General features: G+C 46.2%; 2 protein-coding genes across 2 annotated transcripts in view; both read left to right on the top strand.

Moving 5' to 3' along the window:
* The window catches only part of chd4a (chromodomain helicase DNA binding protein 4a), a 30402-nt gene extending 25220 nt beyond the window's left edge, over positions 1-5182 (top strand). The window contains exons 31-41 of the mRNA XM_052070968.1: positions 848-992; positions 1076-1226; positions 1405-1511; positions 1603-1810; positions 1893-1943; positions 2011-2166; positions 2234-2342; positions 2459-2591; positions 3053-3248; positions 4546-4721; positions 4806-5182. Coding sequence (XP_051926928.1) covers positions 848-992; positions 1076-1226; positions 1405-1511; positions 1603-1810; positions 1893-1943; positions 2011-2166; positions 2234-2342; positions 2459-2591; positions 3053-3248; positions 4546-4721; positions 4806-4820 — 1447 coding nt within the window. The 3' untranslated portion in view covers positions 4821-5182. The remainder of the gene's footprint in view (positions 1-847; positions 993-1075; positions 1227-1404; positions 1512-1602; positions 1811-1892; positions 1944-2010; positions 2167-2233; positions 2343-2458; positions 2592-3052; positions 3249-4545; positions 4722-4805) is intronic.
* A 2086-nt stretch (positions 5183-7268) lies between these two features.
* slc2a3a (solute carrier family 2 member 3a) lies at positions 7269-27977 on the top strand. The gene is made up of 11 exons (XM_052071142.1): positions 7269-7521; positions 19115-19219; positions 19996-20156; positions 20228-20468; positions 20631-20793; positions 21989-22176; positions 22241-22345; positions 23002-23100; positions 23187-23390; positions 24561-26020; positions 26100-27977. Exons 1-10 carry the CDS (start codon positions 7507-7509, stop codon positions 24867-24869), a joined length of 1590 nt encoding a protein of 529 aa, XP_051927102.1. The 5' UTR covers positions 7269-7506; the 3' UTR covers positions 24870-26020; positions 26100-27977.
* Positions 27978-27985: the final 8 nt, after the last annotated feature.

A 27985-nucleotide genomic window follows, 5' to 3' on the forward strand; every position in this document is an offset into this window, starting at 1 on the left:
GAGCCAATCGGCGCATCGTTATCGCCGACATGCCCTGCTCTGGCAAGGTCTCGAGTGAGTCAAACATTATACACACAAAGTTGCGCTGCCGCGGTCCTCTGCATTACATCTGTTAGTGCACGCAAAGAATACAACGGATAATTTTAACAAGCGATCGCGGTAATGCGCAGATTATAGTCCACAAATATAAAATGTATAACGTAAAAATCAATTTATAAATTATTTTATACAATTTGCCGAGGGTCCGGACAGAGGAGGTCGGTGGTCCGGGCAGAGGAGGTCGGCGGTCCGGTCGTGGATTGCGGTCCGGCAGTTGAGGAAGAGGGGTCTAGACATTATACCCATTCAGGACCTTAGATGGCGCCAGATATCATTGAAGCGAATGCTGAACTTGACTCTCGAGGCCAAAGTGAACCCGTCACAAAGAATAAAAATTAAAATAGCGGTAAGAAAGAAAAGAGAAGAAAATAATAGAAGCGAGAAGAGAAAATGGAGAAACATGGCGACAATCTGGAGAAAAGTGGGTCGAAGATCGGCAGCTGAGGAGAAGTTATGTCATTTACATTTCAAAAACCAGAAGCCATTCAATTACGAATGTGATTGCAGTTAAGTTTATATATTTAAATGTTCAGATATTACGATTTGAATGAGGCAAATTAACAGGCTTTTTCTCAAATATATTGTTAGAATCATTTGTTTCAGATGTACTGTCATTATTTTCTGAATAAAAATTAATTTGGTGTTCAAAAAGATCTTCAAACTTGAGTCTTGAATAAGGGGGTCGTCTTATATTCAGGCCAAGACGCTCATGCCGCCCTCCTAAATTATCCCTACGTGTGCCTCTTAGAGCCTACGTGTCCCTGTTCATGCGACACCTCTGCGAGCCCGGAGCCGACGGCGCGGAGACCTTTGCCGACGGCGTCCCCAGGGAAGGGTTGTCGCGGCAACACGTGCTAACCCGCATCGGCGTCATGTCGCTCATCCGTAAAAAGGTAAAACGCCGAGCGGCTCGGCCGACCGTAGCCGTTCCGTGTTTGCGGCGGGCGTCCCACACGTGTTGTCGTGTGGCGTTCAGGTGCAGGAGTTCGAGCATGTCAACGGCCAGTGGTCGCTGCCGTGGATGGCAGAGCTTGAGGAAAACAAGCGGGCCGCTCAGCCCGACTCGCCGGGGAAAACGCCATCCACGGGAACGCCGGCTGACACGCAGCCCAACACGCCTGCTCCTGGTAACGCAGGCCGACTCATGTCAACAGAACTCAATTGAGCCTTCGGGGGCACAGCACAACACACCAGAATCGTTATTTAAACCTATTCAATGTTTTTTTGGGGGGGGGGGCCTCACACTTCACAGCTTTAGCGCATTTCTGCCTCCGCAAAAACATCAACGGTGTTTTTCTCTCTCAGTTGACGAGTCAAAAAGCGATGAGGTCATCAGGGACTGCGACAAAGACGTGAAGAAAGATGGCGAGGCAGACAAGAACGGCAAAGACACCACCAAAAACACCAGCGAGGTGACCACCCGCAAGCGTTTCGACTGACTGAAGGCTCGGACGCCAAAACGTCTTAGAACGGATTCGCGTGAGCGGCCTCGTCCTCCCGCAGGTCATCTCCATCCCCGATGACGACGACAAGAGTCCGGCGGAGGAGAAGAAGGCCGAGGAGCCCACGGAAACGAGCAAAGCCACCAACGGGGAAGCCGATGACGTCAAGGACGGCAACAAGAGTCCCGAAGGCCAAGCCGACTCCGCGTCACCTTCGGAGGCCAAAATCGAGGGCGCCGAGTCCAAAAGTCAAGACTCTGTCAGCAAAGGTTTGCAACTTCATTTTGGAATTTTCCACCGCCTTTGATCCTTTGTGCGTGAGATGGACTTTGAATGTTGGTTTCCCACCAGAAGAGAAGCCAGAGAAGATGGACACGACGCCGCCCGTAGACGACAAGAAAGGTACGTCGTCGGTGCGATGATGTCATCTCTCTCTTTTGGCTTGTGAACATGCCGCCTCCCCTCCCAGCAGCTGCTGCCAAAGACGAGAAGGAGGCTCCCAAAGCCGAGGAGCCCAGCAAACTGCTGAACGGCGACGGCAGCAAGGAGAGCGCCGCCGCCATTGAGGAAAAGAAGAAGGTCAAAGGTCGCTTCATGTTCAACATCGCCGACGGAGGATTCACGGGTAGGCGCGCACGTTAACGCGTGATGAGAAGTTCCGTCGTTGACGTGCCGCCGTCTCGTCTTTTCAGAACTTCACTCGCTCTGGCAGAACGAGGAGCGCGCCGCCACAGTGACCAAGAAGACCAACGAGATTTGGCACCGTCGCCATGACTACTGGCTGCTGGCCGGAATCATCCAGTATCCTTTTTTCCTGCATGTCGTCCAACTTTTGATGCTTTTGAGGACGTCCCGTGAAAAGGGGGAAAGTTGTCGTAGCGTTCAATGTCGTTGACCTTGACGGCGGCGTCTCTCAGACACGGCTACGCTCGCTGGCAGGACATCCAGAACGACGTCAAGTTCGCCATCCTCAACGAGCCTTTCAAAGGAGAGATGAACCGGGGCAACTTCCTGGAAATCAAGAACAAGTTCCTGGCCAGGAGGTTCAAGGTAGCCGCCGCGCTCGGCACGTTCCGCTTTCACGATCTTTCTTGACACACGAAGGTCACATGTTTATTGTGAAAAATATGTTCATTAAGTCATTCAGTACCAGCCAATTCTGGATCAAGCCTGAAAAGACGTTTAAAAACGTCTTTGAGAGTGAATGAGTTAAAATGAAGAAAAAAAAGGTTATTTTTCACTTTACAAATGAGATGCATTATTGTAGTCAATATTAGATTTTTTCCATTTTTCCTCCAAGTTTGTATTTTTTTGTCATTAGTAGTTAAATTCCGTGATAAATTGGGTTACGTTACTGAATTTTAAACATTTTCTTCTCAACACAACACACACAAAAGATAACGCTGAACTCGCTTTCCTTTCATGATTGAGCACTTGGGAATCGTTCCACCCGGAAACCAAAAAGCCGTCTTTGCCTTTGTGTTTGGCCGTCTTTCCCTGCGCCGGCGCAGCTCCTGGAGCAGGCGCTGGTGATCGAGGAGCAGCTCCGGCGCGCCGCCTACCTCAACATGTCGGAGGACCCGTCGCACCCGTCCATGGCGCTCAACACACGCTTCAGCGAGGTGGAGTGTCTGGCTGAGTCGCACCAGCACCTCAGCAAAGAGTCCATGTCGGGGAACAAGCCGGCCAACGCCGTCTTGCACAAAGGTCGGTCGCCATGGGGTTGTCATCAGCTCGGCCACCAGACAACAACTTTGATGTTGTGTGCTTAACATCGTTCCAATGAAAACTCCCTGGTTGTGATTGGGGAGTCGGGAAAGAGTGAATGATTGCTAATATCATCAGTCATTCACTCCTTCTAGACTCTCCAGTCACAACCGAGGAATTCTCAGACTTTTTTTTATTTTAAATAGTGAGCTATCTCGAGTCCAGGAAAAGTCTGTATCGACACAATGCATGTCAAGATTTGTTTTCTTTTCTCATGGCTGTTGTTGTTCACCACGATACAATGAGGGCACCAGCCGTTGAGCCCATGGCGTGCAAGCTGTGAATGAAACTCCTCAATTTCACTACGACATTGTTCATTGGCACCAATTCACGGTTTTTGTCATTTCAATATTATTCTTTGACAAGGTGGCAACAAAGCACAGTTTTTATCGAAATGAAGCTCCTGTTTCAGCATTGTTCTTTTGACAAGATGCTAAAGAAATAACTAATTTTGTCTGGATGAGCATCTTAATTCACTTCAATATTGTTCCTTGACAAGACGGCGGCATGCGCTGCTTTGGGAACAAAATTGCAGCAAAGCACAGTTTTTTTGTCTGGACGAAACTCCTAACCTCATTTCAACATGGTTCTTTCCAAGATGCTCCAGATTTTGTCGAAATGAAATTCAACGCATATTGTGGTTAGTGGCCCGGTAGTCGGCTTCACAGTGCAGAGGTACCGGGTTCGATTCCAGCTCCGGCCTCCCTGTGAAGAGTTTGCATGTTCTCCCCGGGCCTGCATGGCTTTTCTCCGGGTACTCCGGTTTCCTCCCACATTCCAAAAACATGCATAGCAGGCTGATTGGCCACTCTAAATTGTCCCTAGGTGTAGGTGTGGGTGTGGCCGTGCATGATTGTTCGTCTCTGTGTGCCCTGCAATTGGCTGGCAACCAATTCGGTGTGTCCCCCGCCTCCTGCCCGAAGGCTGCTGGGATAGTCTCCAGCACCCCCCGCGACCCTAGTGAGGATAAAGCGGTTCGGAAGCTGAATGAATTGTGGTGCGGTGGCACCCAAATGCCACAAGATTATACTTTTCTTGCTTCAGCGTGACCACAAATTCGCCAAATGAGTTTTGTCATGAACAACAGATCATGTCAATCTGATAATATGTGAGGCTTATTGACCGTTCAATACAACAGCACAACATCGTGGATAGGAAGTGATTGCCAGCATTTGGGACTCCCCCAGTTAGCGTGGCGCGTGCTGATGATGTCATCATGTGTTGCTTTGCCGGCCAGTGCTGAAGCAGTTGGAGGAGCTACTGAGCGACATGAAGGCGGATGTGACTCGGCTGCCGGCCACCATCGCCCGAATCCCGCCAGTGGCAGTGCGTCTGCAAATGTCAGAGAGGAACATCCTCAGCCGCCTGGCCAGCCGGGGGCCTGACACGCATACGCCGGTGCAGACGCAACAGGTAGGCGCCAAACAAAGTTCGCCAAATTCAAAGTTGCGAGTAGGAACCTTGAGTTGATACTTCCTTTCTTTGTCTCCTGTCAAGATGTCTCAGCAGTAGACGGACGGACCGACCGACAGGCAACGACGCTCAGCTCTTCACCTCTAAATCCCCCCCTCAAACCACATTCCTGATTGGCGAAGGACGGACCGCCCACGTTTGAAGCCACGCCCAGCTTCTTGCCAAGATACAAAACGGACAGACTTTGATTTTCCCGGAGTGCAGATGTTTGGAAGGACAGACGATGTCCTACCCGTACTCTGCGTTTGAGGCTGTGGACGCAAAAACAATTTTATTTTATTTTTTTTCTCTCTTTTTTCAACTTATGTATTATTATTATAATGTTATTATGATGTTTTTTTGGGACCTAAATAAAAAAGTCAAATTAAGTCATTTTTGACTTTTTGAGCAAAAAGAAAATAGCATGGGTCAGCACAAATGCATCCTTGATATTAGTAATACACAGCTCTGATTTGTCATCCAATTACTAGGTGAGTACAATCAATGTTTGGCGCCGAACATCATTTTTTTCCTTTTGTCAACCCAAAACAAAATAACGCTGGCAGGGCTCCGGCAGTATTCTCAACACAAAACGCTGCCATAGAAGTATTTATGATATATACAGTAAGTACCATGATATGTACAGTAATCCCCTCGTTTATCGCAGTTAATGGGGACCAAAACCACCCGCGAAAAACTAAAATCCGCGAAGTAGCATACAGGTAAAAATATTTATTATATATATTTTTTTTCAAGTCCGCAAACTGTCCGTGAGAAGCTGCAAAACAACAGCGAGTCACATAGAGCAACATATCCAGTACCGTGCTCCATGTGTATGGATTTTTTTTCTTTGAATATGTTTGAAAAAATCTGCGATGCACTAAAGCCGCGATAAACGAACCGCGAAATAGCGAGGGATCACTGTATTTTTTTGTTTTGTTTATTCATTTGCAATGAGTAACTGAAAGGTAAGTTACAGGTTAACCCATTTTAATTCTTGGAATCGGAAAGAATATTCAAATTGTTTTGGTGCTTGTTCATTTTTGTCATTTTGTTCTCACGGCTGGCAATGGATGGCAAGTTGGTCTCGCGGTTTCTGTCTTACCCGAGCGAGTGAGTAAGTGTTCACGCGAGTTCTTTGCTTCCTTGTGAGGACACCATTAGACGGCTGGATGGCTCAACTGTTTGAGAAATTAAAAGGTCATTCAAAAAAAAAAGATTCATTTGCATCACCATGGTTAAATAAAAATTTTGTGTTTTTTTTTTTTTATTTGGAAACCCAACATTATTTTTCACAAGCTAAAGATTTTACTGTATATTGTAAACATTCATCCATTATAAGACAATATAACCTTTATTTGTCCCACACTGGGGAATTTGCAGTCTCCAGCAGCAAAATTGAGGGGGAAGAAAAAAAAAAACAGTTTAATTGCACAAAATAAATGTTTCAGAAAGAACTGAACACAGTTCAATAAAAGTGCAATATAAAATATAGCGTTACCAATATATTTGTAGAATATAATACATTAGCAATAGTATCTATCTGTATACAATAATAATATCTGCACCTCTAATAGTAATGAAAATGAATTACCATCAACTGTCAAGACAAATGTGTACAAATTCAATTTAATTGTGTTTGAGTAAGTTTCATTCTTTACGTGGAATGCTTTTTAGAATTTTTTTGTGAGAAATCAAAAGCATTTCATGAACACGTGAAATATTTAATTATAAATACATCATGAAACGATTATTGAAAATGTTTACATGAAAAATGATTACATAATAGATTTAAAAATACATATATATTAGGGAAACAAAAGATTTCAACAGACTGACATATTTTTTTATAAAACATTGCACAGACGTTTACAATTAAACATTACATCAGTAAAAAGCTGAAAAAAACGTTTTCCGATCACCTGCCGAGCCAAATATTTTGTAATCATTTACTAACATCCATAAAAGTGCTGTTGCCCTGGTAATGTCTTGTGTTGGATCATCTGCAGCATCAGCATCAATCAAGGTCGTAAGCGTAAGTCATCATGGGAATTAAGGCAAGGATGCTTTGGGTGCCGCGTCATAACGTCCCATTTGCGCATGCTCCATGCCGTCACGCCAACTGACCGAGTAACATCAAATTGTGTCCCTAATAAAGCGGGGGCTGTGGTGGTGGTGGTGTGGGGGTGTTGTGCGTGCGTGCATGCCGCGGCCACCGTAGCTCATGGCGGCCCTTGATGACGAGGACGACCATCACGACGATGAGGATGGTGCGCGCGCACGTCAGCGGCGCACACGGGGGGCGGGGCCACGTCACGACATCTCTTTTTCCACGCAGCTCCAAAAAAGGCGACTTGAGGGCGTGTGTGGACGTGCTGCGGCTCGCCAGGAGCAAATCAACCAAGCTTTGTGGTCGGTCAGGCTGATACACGACATACCATTTTACCAGCATCACTCACCTTTCCGCATCTTTTTTTGTGTCAACACCGATTGGACTAGGTGCGTTTGTCGTGGTTTCTTCCCGCTGGTGGGCTTCTCTGACGGGATTGTTCGGTTCGGTTGGGTTGGGTTCGGCTGCTGTTGTAGCACCGCGGACAGCGCCGAGCTGACGACGTGCGCTTGTTTCCTCGCAGCGGTCAGCGCATACGGGCGGCTTGGAAAGCGGGAGGCCACCTGAGGATCGGCAACGACAGCAAGCTTTGCCTCTTTTCGGACCCCCTCCTAACAGGACCAAGTCAGCAAGACGATGGAAGGACAGCAGGTGAGTGTTTGAAACCTCACCCAACCCTGTTCTTTAACTCTCAACGCCAACATAATCATCTCGTCTAATATGATTACAGTAAATTTGATTGGATTTCACCGACTGTGTCCAGTAAAAAGGTAGCAAGATATAAATTACATCCAAGTGCAGATTTCCATATTGTGCATCTGTATTTTTTTCTGATTACAGTATATCTTTCCCATTATTTTGATGCAGTTTATTGTTTTTATTTTAATTCCTGAGAGCCAGAGAAACACACAACATGGAAGAAACGTTTTATTTTCTAAATCCATGTCAACTTGAGTTCATTTCTGCAGGGTATGACTTTCATCATGAGTCAAGTTTCCTTTTGAAACGATGTTGTATGGCTATTAATATTGATTAATAATTAATTAATATAAAAATTGATAAATATCTCGATGCTTAAATAGGATACTTGACTCTGATGCCGACAAAGTAGCCTGCACGTCCAAAACAATAATTATTAAATAAAAAAATACGCTATCTGTTTTGCAGTGAAAATGATTGTCTTTGAAGCCTTTTGTGTTGCATAATTAAAATTTATATAACGTGCTGCTAAATCTCTCATGCCATTGATGTAGTGTTTTATGCTGTCTACTGTCATCATCATTAATTTGTTTTATTGTTTGTTGCTGTATGAACAGTATAGCAGAAAGAGGACTTTGTATACAGCGGTGGTTAGTGCTGTAGAAATTCAGTTGAGATTGATTGTTCAATCAATCAAAGGTCACGCGTGCACACACACACAAGATGCTGTGTCACTGTCAGCACTCAGCTGGCAGAATTTTTTTGGCCCTTTGTTGAAGTCAACGCAATGCAATTTTCTGTATATAGCCAAAGGATTGTCGAGATTGCGACACAAGCTTGAAGAAAGTCAGAAATCAATTTTGAACAATCCATTTGATTTATAACCAGACAGGCCGAGAAATAACACGAGAGCAAAGAAGGACAACAAGGGTGAATAATTAATGAATGTCGCAATCGCTTTACCACAACATCACGCTGGGCATTGAAAAGAAGCCTCGAGAAGCAAAATACAGATCACAAAAATTGAAAAGCAGCAGTGTACCGTGGAACTGTGAGAATGAAGCGAAATCTATGCAAATGCATACCTGAAAGTTTGAAGACCAGCCTGTAAACTTTTAACACTTCCAAAATGTTTTATGTTTTTCTTTTGTTTTGTTTTTTAACTCTCAACATGTTTCCTTTCTATTTGGCTCTTTTGACGAACACTTCAACTTGCATCTTGTAGAGAGAAGAGCATCTCTTGGTGTTGGAGTTTTCCTTCGTACCATGTGGCAAACATGTGACTTGCTGTGGTGATGAGCAAAGGACATGTTGGGGGGGGCACTCTTAATCATACAAACTTGGGTCCAAAAAGTAGCATTTTGCACGCCACCCATGTCGAGGCACCCTTACATAGCTTATCAAATTATATTTTAAAAAATACATTAAATAAAAACGGTAACGATGAAATATTATGAAATACTTGAGTGTTTGTGGCCCGTTCCTTACTAAAACAAATAAAAAAAATCTGCACTTTGATGTCGCAAAGCAGCGCTTGGGCAGTTTGGTGTCATCCTGGTGACATCACAAGTGGCCATCAAGGCTCGTTTGATCTCTTTCTGCTCAAACTGGAGCCAAACTGGAAAGATGGTGAGATTACCGGTCGCACCCTCGTGGCCCAAATATGAATGGGCCAAAGGGAAAAAAAAAACTAACAAATATCGGCTCACTCAAGGACGTCCTTCGGTGTCCTCCGCACTTCCTGGCCTGGCAACAGCGACCGATTGTGTGCTGCTGACTGAGCACTAGCAAAAACAAAAAAAAAAAGAACGATAAACTGGGCGCCATGATGTCAGTGTCAGAGTGACAACACATTGAGACAAATAAGCGACAGCTAATTCCCTTGAAAAAGTAACTTGGTTACTTTACTGCTGCCTCATTCATCAAAGATAATTAGGGGAGGTGTAGACCGAGCAGTCGTCGTCTTTCTTGCCCTCTTCCTTCCCTACGTTATATATATATATATATATATATATATATATATATATATATATATATATATATATATATATATATATTCATTCATTCATCTTCCGTACCGCTTGATCCTCACTAGGGTCGCAGGGGGTGCTGGAGCCCATCCCAGCCGTCTCCGGGCAGTAGGCGGGGGACACCCTGAATCGGTTGCCAGCCAATCGCAGGGCACACATAGACGAACAACCAACCACGCTCACAATCACACCTAGGGACAATTTAGAGTGTTCAATCAGCCTGCCACGCACGTTTTTGGAATGTGGGAGGAAACCGGAGCACCCGGAGAAAACCCACGCAGGCCCGGGGAGAACATGCAAACTCCACACAGGGAGGCCGGAGCTGGAATCGAACCCGGTACCTCTGCACTGTGAAGCCGACGTGCTAACCACTGGACTACCAGGCCGCCCTATATATATATATATATATATATATATATATATATATATATATATATATATATATATATATATATATATATATATATATATATATATATATATATATATATATATATATATATATATATATATATATATATATATATATATATATATATATATATATATATATATATATATATATATATATATATATATATATATATATATATATATATATATATATATATATAGCGGCTGGATAGCTCAGTTGGTAAGGCATCGGTTTGGCATACGGGAGACGGTGGTTCGAATCCCGCTTGGGGCAAAAAAAAAAAAAAAAAAAAAAAAATTAGCACATAACACCATCCAGTGTGGGTCCTTGGGCAAGATCCTTCACGCTAATGCCTACCTCATACAATGATGAGAGACAATAAAACGAATGACATGCCGGCTCAGACGTCGCCCGGCCAAACAAGGTCTGCGTCAGGTGCTGGGGAACCAGAGCACCTTGATGAAAAATGGGCTACTGGAACAAAGCGGAGATGGGCGAGATGCGATAACATGGCTCTGTTGGAATGCTACTACTCAAGCAACCCTAGTCAGAGGGGTTACATGCAGAGAATGTGGGCTAAATGGTTACTTCGAAACCCACAGTCACGGTTGACCGCGAAACAACTAGTAGCTCAGTGTTCCAACATCCACAAACGGCAACTGCTGTCACAACTTGAGATTGATGAGGTACAACGCAGGTTCCATGGTGAAGGGCCCCAGGCTGCCAGATCAGAGGAGGAGGTCATACAAGAGATTGGGAGGCAAGCCCCAATGAATGCAGATGATGAGATTGGGTGGCCAGCCCCAATGAATGAAATGCTGAGCGAGGCAGCAACTGACCTGAAAGCTAAGATCATGGCGAGAATGAAAGCTGGGCAACCTAGAAACCGATTACAACGGCTATGTGAAGTACCATCTGAAAGTCTCATAGAAAGTGTGAATGCAGCACTGAGGGCGATCCCTACCGTAACGATCACAGAAACCAATGAGCTGATATACGCTTCAGCATCAGTGATCCTGGAGACTCTGGGCTATAAGAGCAACCATGGGAGCCATGAGATACGTTACCCACCATGGAAAAGACGGTTGGAGGCTAAGATCAAGGCGGCCCGGAAAGATGTGAGTCAATTGACGGAGGCCCAGAGAGGTGTGATGAAAAGGCCGATACCCGAGAGGTACATCCAGATGACCATACCTGAAGCACTCGAAACTGCCAAACAAAGGCTCCAAGCCTTGTCCAGTCGCCTAAAGCGGTACACGAAAGAGAATGAGGCCAGACGAATAAACAGGCTGTTCGCAACACAACCTGCGAAAGTGTACGCTCAGTGGCAGGGTCCTAACAACAGAGCTGACCCACCAAGACTGGAAACTGAAAGGTACTGGAAAGGCATATGGGAGAAGGAGGTTGCACATAACAGCAGTGCACAATGGCTGGTGACCCTGAGAGAGGAGCACAGCAACCTCCCTGAACAGAACCCAGTTACCATAACAGTGGCAGACATACAGGAAAGAGTCTCAGATATGAAGAACTGGACAGCACCAGGCCCGGACATGGTCCACACCTACTGGCTAAAGAGACTCACAGCACTCCATGAGCGCCTAGCAGTACAAATGAACCAGCTGCTGAGGGATGGGACTCACCCAGAATGGCTAACCGAAGGGCGAACGATCCTGATCATGAAGGATCCCTCGAAGGGTGCAGCCCCATCCAACTATCGGCCAATAACCTGTCTCTCCACAACATGGAAGCTCATGTCAGGCATCATTGCGGCTAAGATAAGTGGACACATGGATCAATACATGAACGAAGCGCAGAAGGGCATTGGTAGGGATACCAGAGGAGCCAAACATCAGCTCCTGGTTGACAGAACAGTCGCACAAGACTGCAGGTCCCGACGTACCAACCTGTGCACAGCTTGGATTGATTACAAGAAAGCCTATGACTCGATGCCACATACATGGATCACTGAATGCTTGGAGTTGTATAAGGTGAACAGGACCCTAAGAGCCTTCGTTGCGAACTCGATGAGGATGTGGAAAACCACACTTGAAGCCAATGGCAAGCCACTTACCCAAGTGTCCATCAAATGTGGCATATACCAAGGTGATGCACTCTCCCCACTGCTGTTCTGCATAGGACTGAACCCCCTAAGCCAAGTAATCACCAAGACAGGCTATGGATACCGCCTCAGAAATGGAGCTACAATCAGTCACCTCCTCTACATGGATGACATAAAGCTGTATGCTAAGAGCGAAAGGGACATAGATTCCCTGATCCACATAACCAGGATCTACAGCAGCGACATCGGGATGTCATTCGGGCTTGAGAAATGTAGTCGGATGGTGACTAAGAGAGGAAGGTTAGTCCGCACTGAAGGGGTCTCACTCCCTGAAGGAACAATAGCAGACATTGAGGACAGCTACAAGTACCTTGGTATACCACAAGCCAATGGCAACCTCGAACTGGCAGCAAGGAAAGCGGCTACGGCCAAATACCTCCAGCGAGTGAGGCAAGTCCTAAGAAGCCAGCTCAATGGCAAGAATAAGACCCGGGCAATAAACAGCTATGCCCTGCCAGTGATCAGATACCCTGCAGGAATAATAAGGTGGCCAAAGGAAGAGATTCAGACCACGGACGTTAAGACCCGAAAGCTCCTAACCATGCATGGAGGGTTCCATCCCAAATCCAGCACCCTGAGACTGTACGCAAGCCGAAAGGAAGGAGGCCGGGGACTAGTGAGTGTGAGAGCCACTGTCCAGGATGAAACATCCAAGCTCCATGAATACATCAAGGAGAAGGCTCCAACGGATGACGTACTCAGACAATGTCTCAGACAATGGGGAACAGAAGATGAGGCGCTGGAAGAGGGACCATCATGGGAGGACAAGCCCCTACACGGGATGTACCACCGGACCATAACTGAAGTGGCTGATCTCAAGAAGTCCTATCAGTGGCTAGAGAGGGCTGGCCTGAAGGACAGCACAGAGGCACTCATCCTGGCTGCTCAGGAGCAGGCCTTGAGAACCAGAGCCATCGAGGCCCAGATATACCACACCAGACAAGACCCAAGGTGTAGGTTGTGCAAAGAGGCACCTGAGACGATCCAACACATAACTGCAGGGTGTAAGGTGCTGGCAGGAAAAGCCTACATGGAACGCCATAACCAGGTGGCTGGCATAGTCTACCGAAACATCTGTGCGGAGTATGGATTGGAAACCCCAAGGTCAAAATGGGAAACACCACAGAAGGTGGTGGAGAATGACAGAGCGAAGATCCTGTGGGACTTCCAGATCCAGACTGACAAGATGGTAATGGCGAACCAACCAGATATCGTGATCATAGATAAAGGGCAGAGGAAAGCCGTTGTAGTGGATGTAGCGGTCCCAAGTGATGGAAACATCAGGAAGAAGGAACATGAGAAACTCGAGAAATACCAAGGGCTCAGAGAGGAGCTGGAGAGAGCCTGGAAGGTAAAGGTGACAGTCGTGCCTGTGGTGGTCGGAGCACTCGGGGCAGTGACCCCCAAACTAGATGAGTGGTTGCAACAGATCCCGGGAACAACATCGGACATCTCAGTCCAGAAATGTGCAGTGCTGGGAACAGCAAGGATACTGCGCAGAACCCTCAAGCTTCCTGGCCTCTGGTAGAGGACCCGAGCTGAATGAGGGACGGACACCACCCGAGGGGTGAGATGAGGATTTTTTATTTTTTTATATAAAATGTCATTCTCTGTCATTCTCCACCACCTTCGGAGGTGTTTCCTATTTTGACCTTGGGGTTTCCCGTCCATACTCCGCACAGATGTTTCGGTAGACTATGCCAGCCACCTGGTTATGGCGTTCCATGTAGGCTTTCCCTGCCAGCATCTTACACCCTGCAGTTATGTGTTGGATCGTCTCAGGTGCCTCTTTGCACAACCTACACCTTGGGTCTTGTCTGATGTGGTATATCTGGGCCTCGATGGCTCTGGTGCTCAAGGCCTGCTCCTGAGCAGCCAGGATGAGTGCCTCTGTGCTGTCCTTCAGGCCAGCCCTCTCTAGCCACTGGTAGGACTTCTTGAGATCAGCCACTTCAGTTATGGTCCGGTGGTACATCCCGTGTAGGGGCTTGTCCTCCCATGATGGTCCCTCTTCCAGCGCCTCATCTTCTGTTCCCCATTGTCTGAGACATTCTTTGAGTATGTCATCCATTGGAGCCTTCTCCTTGATGTATTCATGGAGCTTGGATGTTTCATCCTGGACAGTGGCTCTCACACTCACTAGTCCCCAGCCTCCTTCCTTTCGGCTTGCGTACAGTCTCAGGGTGCTGGATTTGGGATGGAACCCTCCATGCACGGTTAGGAGCTTTCGGGTCTTAACGTCCGTGGTCTGAATCTCTTCCTTTGGCCACCTTATTATTCCTGCAGGGTATCTGATCACTGGCAGGGCATAGCTGTTTATTGCCCGGGTCTTATTCTTGCCATTGAGCTGGCTTCTTAGGACTTGCCTCACTCGCTGGAGGTATTTGGCCGTAGCCACTTTCCTTGTTGCCAGTTCGAGGTTGCCATTGGCTTGTGGTATACCGAGGTACTTGTAGCTGTCCTCAATGTCTGCTATTGTTCTTTCAGGGAGTGAGACCCCTTCAGTGCGGACTACCTTTCCTCTCTTAGTCACCATCCGACTACATTTCTCAAGCCCGAATGACATCCCGATGTCGCTGCTGTAGATCCTGGTTGTGTGGATCAGGGAGTCTATGTCCCTTTTGCTCTTAGCATACAGCTTTATGTCATCCATGTAGAGGAGGTGACTGATTGTAGCTCCATTTCTGAGGCGGTATTCGCAAAAACGTTTTGTAAATTACCGTTACCCGTCTTTCAGGTGTCCTTGAGACGTTATTATTTTGACCTAAATTAAAGTAGCTCTTGGTGATTACTTGGCTTAGGGGGTTCAGTCCTATGCAGAACAGCAGTGGGGAGAGTGCATCACCTTGGTATATGCCACATTTGATGGACACTTGGGTAAGTGGCTTGCCATTGGCTTCAAGTGTTGTTTTCCACATCCTCTTCGAGTTCGCAACGAAGGCTCTTAGGGTCCTGTTCACCTTATACAACTCCAAGCATTCAGTGATCCATGTATGTGGCATCGAGTCATAGGCTTTCTTGTAATCAATCCAAGCTGTGCACAGGTTGGTACGTCGGGACCTGCAGTCTTGTGCGACTGTTCTGTCAACCAGGAGCTGATGTTTGGCTCCTCTGGTATCTCTACCAATGCCCTTCTGTGCTTCGTTCATGTATTGATCCATGTGTCCACTTATCTTAGCCGCAATGATGCCTGACATGAGCTTCCATGTTGTGGAGAGACAGGTTATTGGCCGATAGTTGGATGGGGCTGCACCCTTCGAGGGATCCTTCATGATCAGGATCGTTCGCCATATAAAAAAAAAAAAAATCCTCATCTCACCCCTCGGGTGGTGTCCGTCCCTCATTCAGCTCGGGTCCTCTACCAGAGGCCAGGAAGCTTGAGGGTTCTGCGCAGTATCCTTGCTGTTCCCAGCACTGCACATTTCTGGACTGAGATGTCCGATGTTGTTCCCGGGATCTGTTGCAACCACTCATCTAGTTTGGGGGTCACTGCCCCGAGTGCTCCGACCACCACAGGCACGACTGTCACCTTTACCTTCCAGGCTCTCTCCAGCTCCTCTCTGAGCCCTTGGTATTTCTCGAGTTTCTCATGTTCCTTCTTCCTGATGTTTCCATCACTTGGGACCGCTACATCCACTACAACGGCTTTCCTCTGCCCTTTATCTATGATCACGATATCTGGTTGGTTCGCCATTACCATCTTGTCAGTCTGGATCTGGAAGTCCCACAGGATCTTCGCTCTGTCATTCTCCACCACCTTCGGAGGTGTTTCCCATTTTGACCTTGGGGTTTCCAGTCCATACTCCGCACAGATGTTTCGGTAGACTATGCCAGCCACCTGGTTATGGCGTTCCATGTAGGCTTTCCCTGCCAGCATCTTACACCCTGCAGTTATGTGTTGGATCGTCTCAGGTGCCTCTTTGCACAACCTACACCTTGGGTCTTGTCTGGTGTGGTATATCTGGGCCTCGATGGCTCTGGTGCTCAAGGCCTGCTCCTGAGCAGCCAGGATGAGTGCCTCTGTGCTGTCCTTCAGGCCAGCCCTCTCTAGCCACTGATAGGACTTCTTGAGATCAGCCACTTCAGTTATGGTCCGGTGGTACATCCCGTGTAGGGGCTTGTCCTCCCATGATGGTCCCTCTTCCAGCGCCTCATCTTCTGTTCCCCATTGTCTGAGACATTCTCTGAGTACGTCATCCGTTGGAGCCTTCTCCTTGATGTATTCATGGAGCTTGGATGTTTCATCCTGGACAGTGACTCTCACACTCACTAGTCCCCGGCCTCCATCCTTTCGGCTTGCGTACAGTCTCAGGGTGCTGGATTTGGGATGGAACCCTCCATGCATGGTTAGGAGCTTTCGGGTCTTAACATCCGTGGTCTGAATCTCTTCCTTTGGCCACCTTATTATTCCTGCAGGGTATCTGATCACTGGCAGGGCATAGCTGTTTATTGCCCGGGTCTTATTCTTGCCATTGAGCTGGCTTCTTAGGACTTGCCTCACTCGCTGGAGGTATTTGGCCGTAGCCGCTTTCCTTGTTGCCAGTTCGAGGTTGCCATTGGCTTGTGGTATACCAAGGTACTTGTAGCTGTCCTCAATGTCTGCTATTGTTCCTTCTGGGAGCGAGACCCCTTCAGTGCGGACTACCTTTCCTCTCTGAGTCACCATCCGACTACATTTCTCAAGCCCGAATGACATCCCGATGTCGCTGCTGTAGATCCTGGTTGTGTGGATCAGGGAATCTATGTCCCTTTCGCTCTTAGCATACAGCTTTATGTCATCCATGTAGAGGAGGTGACTGATCGTAGCTCCATTTCTGAGGCGGTATCCATAGCCTGTCTTGGTGATTACTTGGCTTAGGGGGTTCAGTCCTATGCAGAACAGCAGTGGGGAGAGTGCATCACCTTGGTATATGCCACATTTGATGGACACTTGGGTAAGTGGCTTGCCATTGGCTTCAAGTGTGGTTTTCCACATCCTCATCGAGTTCGCAACGAAGGCTCTTAGGGTCCTGTTTACCTTATACAACTCCAAGCATTCAGTGATCCATGTATGTGGCATCGAGTCATAGGCTTTCTTGTAATCAATCCAAGCTGTGCACAGGTTGGTACGTCGGGACCTGCAGTCTTGTGCGACTGTTCTGTCAACCAGGAGCTGATGTTTGGCTCCTCTGGTATCTCTACCAATGCCCTTCTGTGCTTCGCTCATGTATTGATCCATGTGCCCACTTATCTTAGCCGCAATGATGCCTGACATGAGCTTCCATGTTGTGGAGAGACAGGTTATTGGCCGATAGTTGGATGGAACTGCACCCTTCGAGGGATCCTTCATGATCAGGATTGTTCGCCCTTCGGTTAGCCATTCTGGGTGAGTCCCATCCCTCAGCAGCTGGTTCATTTGTACTGCTAGGCGCTCATGGAGTGCTGTGAGTTTCTTTAGCCAGTAGGTGTGGACCATGTCCGGGCCTGGTGCTGTCCAGTTCTTCATATCTGAGACTCTTTCCTGTATGTCTGCCACTGTTATGGTAACCGGGTTCTGTTCAGGGAGGTTGCTGTGCTCCTCTCTCAGGGTCACCAGCCATTGTGCACTGCTGTTATGTGCAACCTCCTTCTCCCATATGCCTTTCCAGTACCTTTCAGTTTCCAGTCTTGGTGGGTCAGCTCTGTTGTTAGGACCCTGCCACTGAGCGTACACTTTCGCAGGTTGTGTTGCGAACAGCCTGTTTATTCGTCTGGCCTCATTCTCTTTCGTGTACCGCTTTAGGCGACTGGACAAGGCTTGGAGCCTTTGTTTGGCAGTTTCGAGTGCTTCAGGTATGGTCATCTGGATGTACCTCTCGGGTATCGGCCTTTTCATCACACCTCTCTGGGCCTCCGTCAATTGACTCACATCTTTCCGGGCCGCCTTGATCTTAGCCTCCAACCGTCTTTTCCATGGTGGGTAACGTATCTCATGGCTTCCATGGTTGCTCTTATAGCCCAGAGTCTCCAGGATCACTGATGCTGAAGCGTATATCAGCTCATTGGTTTCTGTGATCGTTACGGTAGGGATTGCCCTCAGTGCTGCATTCACACTTTCTATGAGACTTTCAGATGGTACTTCACATAGCCGTTGTAATCGGTTTCTAGGTTGCCCAGCTTTCATTCTCGCCATGATCTTAGCTTTCAGGTCAGTTGCTGCCTCGCTCAGCATTTCATTCATTGGGGCTGGCCTCCCAATCTCATCATCTGCATTCATTGGGGCTTGCCTCCCAATCTCTTGTATGGCCTCTTCCTCTGATCTGGCAGCCTGGGGCCCTTCGCCATGGAACCTGCGTTGTACCTCATCAATCTCAAGTTGTGACAGCAGTTGCCGTTTGTGGATGTTGGAACACTGAGCTACTAGTTGTTTCGTGGTCAACCGTGACTGTGGGTTTCGAAGTAACCATTTAGCCCACATTCTCTGCATGTAACCCCTCTGACTAGGGTTGCTTGAGTAGTAGCATTCCAACAGAGCCATGTTATCGCCTCTCGCCCATCTCCGCTTTGTTCCAGTAGCCCATTTTTCATCAAGGTGCTCTGGTTCCCCAGCACCTGACGCAGACCTTGTTTGGCCGGGCGACGTCTGAGCCGGCATGTCATTCGTTTTATTGTCTCTCATCATTGTATGAGGTAGGCATTAGCGTGAAGGATCTTGCCCAAGGACCCACACTGGATGGTGTTATGTGCTCATTTTTGCCCCAAGCGGGATTCGAACCACCGTCTCCCGTATGCCAAACCGATGCCCTACCAACTGAGCTATCCAGCCGCTCCTATATATATATATATATATATATATATATATATATATATATATATATATATTCGTTCGCCATATATATTATATATGTGTGTGTGTGTGTGTGTGTGTATATTTTCAACTTAGTATGGCCGCCATGTTGTCTTGTGATTTGTGAGCAATGTCTTGCTGCTGGTTGAATGCTTTCTGGTCTTTGTTTGCGGCAGCAGGTCAAACAGGTGACGGGCTACCTCCTGTTTTCCCTGACGACAGCCGTCATCGGCTCACTGCAGTTTGGCTTCAACACTGGCGTCATCAATGCGCCTGAGCAGGTTGGTGTCCGCACCATTTCTTCGCTGTCATCAATTAATTTTGGTAAAAGGGCAAAGTTGAAATCGGGGCTGTGCAAACCTTTGAAACCTTTTGAAATGCTCTGAATTGAGTTGATCACTCCTGTCACCTGATAACATGATAAGCTGTCTACTGTAGTAACCGCTGTCCCTGAAAGGGTTGAACACACAAAACCCCATCCAGTCAGCAATTGTTGATATTTTCAAATTATTTTGGAAAAAATGTCGTTATCGGTGATGAGGCAACGAGTTTGGGATTTTTGGATGAGCTGGGCCTTGTAACATACCAGACTAGATCCAGCCCTACCGGAGTAAACAGGTTGAGGGGTTGGACCCGCTCAAGAAGTCACAAGTCAATTTTTCCGCTGGCTGTTTGCCTTGCAAACTGAGGAGCGCCTCCTGCTTGAATAGGTGTGCGAGCACGTGCAACTCGATTACTTCCATGTGTGTCCCCGGACACAAATGTGGCTCCTCCTCCTCGCAAATCGCCGAGCACATCAGAAAGCTGACGGAGGAAAAAAAAAAAAAGTCTGACTTTGAAGAATCTAAATTAATAACAAAAAGGTATTCTGTCTTTGGTTCACATAGATTTGTTCACCAAATAATTTCTTTGTTTTTTTTAAACCAGCGGATGAAGGGCTATAAATGGCCCCGGGACCTTGGTTGGACACCACTGGTTCAAAGGTTTGGCTCCAAGTGCATAAAAGCGGTCACGCAGTCGTCGCTGAGTGCCCTTGTTTTTTTTTGTACTTTTTGAGAAACTGCGTGCGTTCTTCAACGACACCTGGATGGAGCGCTACGGTGAGCCCATCGACGCCGGCGTCTGCACGATAGTGTGGAGCGTCACCGTCGCCATCTTCAGCATGGGCGGCATGGCGGGATCCTTCAGCGTAGGCGTCATGGCCGACCGCTTTGGCAGGTGGGTGCTCCCGTCGGCGCGGCACGTCCGCAAATGTCAAATCAAGCATTGGCGCCTCCGGCGTTCCGCAGGAAGCGCTCCATGTTCCTGGTCAACATCCTGGCGGTGATCGGCGGGCTGTTGATGGGCTTTTCCACCTTGTGCTCATCGTACGAGATGGTGATCGCCGGCCGGCTGGTCATCGGCCTCTTCTGCGGACTCTTCACGGGCTTGACGCCGATGTACGTGGGTGAGGTGTCCCCCACTCCGCTCAGGGGCGCTTTCGGCACTTTGCACCAGCTCGGCGTGGTCGTCGGCATCCTCATCGCTCAGGTCAGCTGCCCTGACAACCGCCGATCGCGCATGCATACACCAACGTAAAACTCGTTTCGCAACGGTAGAGACCCAGATTTTTTTTTTCTTTCTTGCTGTCTTTTATTTATTTATTTATTTATTTATTTATTTATTTATTTATTTATTTATTTTTGCGGGCAGATCTTGGGCCTGGAGAGTCTGCTGGGCTCGTCGCGCCTTTGGCCGCTGCTGCTGGCGCTGACGGTGGCGCCGGCCGTGGTGCAGTGTGTCCTGCTGCCCTTCTGCCCCGAGAGCCCCCGATTCCTACTCATCAACCTCAAACAGGAGGAGGAGGCACGTAAAGGTCAGCCTTGCGTTTCCAACCGCACCTTTAGTCATTCGCTGAAACTAAATTGCACGTTTTGTTGAGTAAAAATCTTTTTTTTCGCGCATTTTTTTTTCAAAGGGGTCATTTTTTTTTTGCAAATTTGAAAAAGAAAGTATGATGCTTGACAGGAAAAAGGTAAAAAAAAACAAAAAACTAGCGCTTCAAAATTTTTTATTTTCAGTTGGTCAAGGGGATTTTACCGTATTGGCCCGAATATAAGACGGCGCTGATTATAAGACAACCCCCTCTTTTTCAAGACTCAAGTTTGAAAAAAGACTTTTTGAACACCAAATTAATTTTTATACAGAAAATAATTACAGTACAGGGCGGCCCGGTAGTCCAGTGGTTAGCACGTTGGCTTCACAGTGCAGAGGTACCGGGTTCGATTCCAGCTCCGGCCTCCCTGTGTGGAGTTTGTATGTTCTCCCCGGGTCTGCGTGGGTTTTCTCCGGGTGCTCCGGTTTCCTCCCACATTCCAAAAATATGCATGGCAGGCTGATTGGACGCTCTAAATTGTCCCTAGGTGTGAGTGTGAGCGTGAATGGTTGTTTGTCTCTGTGTGCCCTGCGATTGGCTGGCAACCCAGGTGTCCCCCGCCTACAGCTGGGTTTGGCTCCAGCACCCCCCGCGACCCTAGTGAGGATCAAGCGGTTCGGAAGATGAATGAATGAATGAATGAATAATTACAGTACATCGGAAACAAATGGTTATAACAAGATATTTGAGAGAAAATGCATGTTATTTTGCCTCATTCAAATGTAAAGTGCAATCACATTCGTAAATGAATGGCTTCTGGTTTTTGAAATGTAAATGACATCATAACTTCTCCTCAGCTGCCGATCTTGGACCCACTTTTCTCCATTTTCCGTTATCTCTTCTATTATTTTCTTCTCTTTTCTTTCTTGCTGCGATTTTTTAATTTTTATTCTTCATGACGGGGGTTCACTTTGGCCCGGGGAGTCAAGTTCAGCATTCGCATCAATGATATCTGGCGCCATCTAGCGTCATAATGTCTAGACCCTGAATATAAGACGACCCACACTTTTTCAATCTTATTTCAATGCAAAAAAGCAGAGTCTTATATTCGGGCCAATACGGAATTTTTTTTTTCCTTTCACAACGTCGGTCCACGTTTCCATTGACCCGCGTCTGTGCACCTTGATGTGCGCAGCGCTGGTGCGTCTGCGCGGCAGCGAGGACGTGGGCAGCGACCTGCAGGAGATGAAGGAGGAGAGCAACAAGATGGCACTGGAGAAGAAGGTGACCATCCTCGAGCTCCTCCGCTGCCCGAGCTACCGCCAGCCGCTGCTCATCGCCGTCATCCTGCAGCTTTCACAGCAGCTGTCCGGCATCAACGCCGTGAGTGGCCACGCCGCCCTAACATTTTCCTTTCCGTCCAAAAAGCACAGCTTTGTGTCCACAGGTCTTCTACTACTCGACGGGCATCTTCAGCTCGGCTGGAGTCAGCCAGCCCATCTACGCCACCATTGGTGCCGGCATTGTCAACACTGTGTTCACCGTTGTCTCGGTGGGTGCTCGCTCCGGGATTTTCTTTCCTTGAACGTGCAGTAATTTCTATTCTTTTGCTTCCACTTGGGTAAGTTGTGTTACGTTCTGACTGTAACCTGATTACATGATAAGCTGTCCACTGGAGTGACCTCTGTCCCCAAAAGGATTAACATTCAAATCACCTTGATTTTGTTTGCTGGGACCAAAAAGTCTTTCAAAAGTTTTTTCATGTATTTTATTTTCAAAGGGTTTTTTGCAAATTTGAAAAAAAGTATGATGCTTGACAGGAAAAAGGTTTAAAAAATAAAGCTACAAAAATGTGTTATTTTCAGTTGGTCAAGGTGATTTTACCGTATTGGCCCGAATATAAGACGACCCCCTCTTTTTCAAGAAAAAAGACTTTTTGAACACCAAATTATTTTTTATACAGAAAATAATTACAGTATATCTGAAATAAATTACTATAACAACATATTTGAGAGAAAAGGCAAGTTATTTTGCCTCATTCAAATCTTAATATCTGAACATTTAAATATGTAAAGTGCAATCACATTCGTGATTCTGGACCAAGTCTGAAAAGACGTTTAAAAACGTCTTTGGGAGTGAATGAGTTAATATCCACTCATTAGTGACCTGTCGGGGAAACGCGCTTGTTGACTCGGCGTTGGTGTGCAGCTGTTCCTGGTGGAGAAGGCGGGCCGCAGGACGCTGCACTTGCTGGGCTTGGGCGGAATGGCGCTGGCGGCGCTGCTCATGACCATCTCGCTGCTGCTGGTGAGTGGCCCCGCCCGCATCATTGCTTCTCTGATGAATGTCGCTTGTCTGACCGGGTGTCTCGCCCCCTCCGCCGCCGCCGGCAGAAGCACGTGGCCGGCATGAGCTACGTGGCCATCCTGGCCGTCATGGCATTCGTGGCGATGTTCGAGTTGGGCCCAGGCCCAATCCCCTGGTTCATCGTGGCCGAGCTTTTCTCGCAGGGCCCGCGGCCCGCCGCCATGGCCGTCGCCGGCTGCTGCAACTGGACCTCCAATTTCCTTGTTGGAATCAGCTTCCCCAAACTTGTGGTAAGCCCCAAAAAACAAAACCCCAAGTACTGCATACTCCAAGCTCAAAGGATAATCTCACGACACAACTTTTTTTTTTAAGCATCAGTTTTTGACAGAAAAATTAGGTACCATATTTTCCGCACTAAAAGGCGCACTGATTATGAGGCGCACCTTCAATTAATGGCCTATATTTGAATTTTTTTCATATATTGCACGCACTGGACTATAAGGCGCAATCTACAATGCATCTACTAGATGGAGCTACAGGCACATCTTTGTCCATCTCCGTGCCTTTTCTTCCGTTGGACTCGAGAGGCGTTCATGACCGCCTCCAAAAAACGGAAATTAACTATGACTTCAATGAAACTACGAATATTGAAAATCCAGTAATGCATCAAAACAGAAAATTACAAAATAAATGCTATAGCCTCGTAGATGCAACAGAACAATCAGATGTCAGTAAATTTGATCTTAGTTTTACTGTTTGGTGCCTACTACCATCTTTGTTACTGATTATTGCTTCATTGTTGTATATATTCTTAGTTGCTCCATGTACAGCACTTATTATGCAGCAATGACTGTTTTGAAAGTGCCTTCTAAATACAGTTCAGTTGAGTTAAATTGGAGGAGACTGGACTCTCTCGGAAGTGTTTATTTATTACTTTGTTATGTACTGTATTCACAAAGGATGAAATCACAAAATAAATTATGTAGTGCGGCTATAGAATTTATTTTGTGATTTCCTCATTATTTTCAATTTTCGTCGTTTCGTCGTTGAAGGAATAGTTAATTCACGTTTTTCCGAGGCGGTCATGAACGCCTCTCGAGTCGAATGGAAGAAAAGGCAGAGACGGACAACGACGTTCCTGTATTTGTTGAGACTGTAAAAACCATTAATATAGTGTGCGTTTTAGAAAAAAACACCATCACAGCTCTTCTTTTTTAAGAGCTGCAACAAAAACTTATTTAATAAACCAGTGACACAGTTCCCTGAACCAGCTGCAAGTTATAACATTGTGAGCATGTCTCCAGCAAGGAGCTATGTTGGGGTATTACGTAATGACTATACACAAGGCGCACCGCATTTTAAGGCGTGCGGTGAGCTTTTTTTGGTGCGCCTTATCGTGCGGAAAATATGGTACAATTGGCTTTGTGTGAATGTTTATGTGTGTGTGTTTGTTCCTGCAGGAACTGTGCGGGCCGTGGGTGTTCCTGATCTTCATGGCCTTCCTGGTGATCTTCTTCATCTTCACCTTCCTTAAAGTCCCGGAGACCAAAGGCAAAACGTTTGAGGAGATCTCCCGCAGTTTCACTGGCGGGGGCGCCGCCTCATCCCCCGTAGAGGCCCGTCCGCACCATCCCGAGGGTGGCAACGGCACCGCCAAGGAGGAGAAGCGAGATGAGAAGGAGAAGCTCCCCCTAGTGGAGGCGGGCGCCGGCAACAACAGCGAGACGGAGCCCCTCCAGGAAAAATCGGTGGTATTGGAGAGCGTCTAGACGCAAAGGAAACGAGACCACCAAAGGCCGCTTCCGCAACATCCTCAATATTGCTTTTTTGTCTTTTGGCTTTTCCGTGCAATCGACATTGCGCTAAGTCAAGTTGTGCTCGTTCAAGCCGCGCCTCGTGGCCAGCGGGCGTGGTCGGCCGTCACGTTTGGATCTTTTCGTGTGCGTGCGTGCGTCACTTTATAAGCTTTGATGTCGACATAAGCTAAAACTACACAGGGAAATGTGTTCATTTCTGATCATTTATTAATCCATTTCACTCTGTCATGCTTGGTTGGAAGTTACTCAAAAAGCATTTCGTCAATAACTATTAATTGATTTACTTGAAACAATGAAAAAAATATTAAAATAAATACTTATTTAATTTGGATTTTAAATAGTTGAAGAAAGTATTCTGTTTTAAATTTTATTTCAGATGAGTAGAATTGTTAAAATAGATTTCATTGCTTAAAATAAGAACAATTTAATGACAGTTTTACAAGAAATCTACTACACGCTTAACGACTTCATTCAAGTCATTTTAGCTTTTCTTCCACTCAGTTATGAAACTGCTGAACTCCAAAATGTAAGCTTGGGTGCGTTCCTGCTGCTGCTACCATGGCAACCACCCACTTGACAGTATTGCGTCATCTTTGGCAAAGGCTTTGAGAAGTGTAGTTTCTTCATGCTTTTTTTTTTTTTAACTTTTAATGAGTGTTGTCAGGCCTTATTGTGTCGTTATTATTGTTAGCTTGAAGTCAGCAAAACCAAAGCTATTTTTGGTCCTTTGTGCCATCTTGATGAAGTATTACATCACCCAACCGTTCCATTCCCCCATCAAATCTATTTTGCTACACCATGAGATGAGAAGTATATAAGCTGAGAGTATTTTTTTCAAGAGAGCCATTTCTGTTTTTTTCAGACGGTTGATGAAGGGAAGAGAACGAAGGCAACGTGCAATAATAGTAGACACCGCGTCGACTGTCCACTTGACTCATTCACTCCCAAAGATATATTTTAAGGACTTTTCAGATTCAATTCCAGGTAGAGGTTAGGTTAAAAAAAGGGATTAAAAATGGCTGCTACATATATAACCAAAAGTAGAATTTTAACATTTTCCAAACTGAAGAATGAAAGCAACAGTTAAGATTGACCGTGAATGAGTAGTTCAATCGGTCAAGCACTTTAGAAGAATCCCCAAAAACGGTGGCAAAGAAACTGTGATCTACTGACCCTGCAAAGGGAATTGCCACATTTTATTTGGGCTGACTCTTTAGAGCAGCTCGTTGCCCGCAATAACCCGGTAGAGTATAGTTGCGCATTTTAAATATATGCACAGGTAAAAGAAAGATTCTAAATGATGCCAGCATCTATATTTCCAGGTTGTCGCAGCAGTATTTGATAGAAAGCGGAAAGGGGCGTGGCCTCAGTGCATTGAGCAGACTTGGTCAGTGTTCACAGCGTTTTTAAAGTTGAAAGAACATCTTCATTTTTTTTTACACCATTTGCAAGCCTCGTTTTAAAATCATGGCTTTTTTTTTGGGTGGGGTGAAATTTGGCAGAGATTTTTCTTTCCACTTTACAGGGACTTTCAAGTCATGGAGGGCAAGTGCTAATATGTATAAACATTGCATCCACTACTGTAAATTGACTTTCATCCTTTTGTTTATTTTTTACAATGACACCAAAACACTTGACAGGATGTTTGAAATTTTATTATTTTCCAGATTTCCAAATGTTTTATGGAATGGGGTTCTCAACTTCTTAACAATTGAACAAAACTACCAATGTGACCTGCACACATTGTCCAAAATGCAAATCGTCATCTCGGATTTCACGCAGGATGAGGGAATTGCTTGAAAAGGGCCTCCAACGAGCTGATGATTTTAATCCACTCTTATGTTCTGTGCAATCCTTTGAATTGTTCTAATGATTGTTGCAAATGAGTCATTTGTCTAACTAGCCTCAAATTCAATTGTTACCATCACACATGTGCACAAAATAGCAATTTGTGACCACGAATTGGCGAAAAACGCAAGCACAAATGGACACGAATGCTACTGTTGCACATTATGCCCATTTGGTGGTCGCCACTCGCGTATCGTACACGTTGGAACAACCTTGCAGAAATTCATCCCAGACTGAATATTGAAAATCGAGACCAAATTGTACTTATTTGTTAGGTAAATCAAAATGTCCTCTTCTCCCAGCAGATTATTGATGTGATTATGTGCTGTGGGTCCTCATTTTGGTTGTTCTCAAACATTTCAGACCAAGTACCACTCACACAACCAAAAAAAAATCTTGGCGCAAAATGCAGTGGCATTGTGGACCCAAGTATGAACATCAACACTGAATTCAGATGCATGTTAAAAGCATAAAAGTTCAAAAGTGCACCTAAATTAAAGTACTTCAAGATCATACAAATACTTAACGTACAAAAAGGGTTAATACAACCGAACCGTTCTTGGATGCTAATTTTGTCCTTATCACTGGAGGCACGAGTTCCACACGTCCTTTTTTTTTAAAGGCACGTTTTTGTATTTCATGGTCACAAATGAGCATTTGTATATTCGCATGTGGTCAAAATTATGATTTTTTCCCCCTTCCCCCATGTGAGCTGAATTGAAGTCAGTCGAGTAAATTTTCCCGCGTGTATGTGTTGGCTTCTGCTTTGTGACTTTGTGAATCGCCGTGACAATGTCGTGTGGTAGCAAGTGTGTTTTAGTGCCCGTGTGATGACGCAAATTAAATTTGGGGCGATTTTTTTTACTGACGCTACACTTTTGACTCCCGCCATGGATTCACAAGAGATGTTTATTCAAAAAGAAAGTGTAATTGCCGGACACTTTGCTTGTTGAAAAGATTTCTTTTTGTTGTGACGTGACATGACCGCGACACGTGGTGACGTATACTAACGCGCTTGTGTTAACACGCACGCTCGCTCACGCGCTAGCTGGCAGCGTTTTTGTGAGCTTGGTGAGCCACTGGGGTCCTCATTTTCACATAACGGTATATTGTCGCCTGTTGTATCGAGAGTGTTTGTGTTTAGTGTGCTCTACTTTTTTGTACTCTCCATTTAGAATTGGTGGAATAAATCCCGTTCACAAAAGCAAGAGACATCCGGA

The sequence above is a fragment of the Hippocampus zosterae genome, chromosome 7, assembly GCF_025434085.1.
Source record: "Hippocampus zosterae strain Florida chromosome 7, ASM2543408v3, whole genome shotgun sequence".
In the NCBI taxonomy this organism is placed as follows: Eukaryota; Metazoa; Chordata; class Actinopteri; order Syngnathiformes; family Syngnathidae; genus Hippocampus; species Hippocampus zosterae.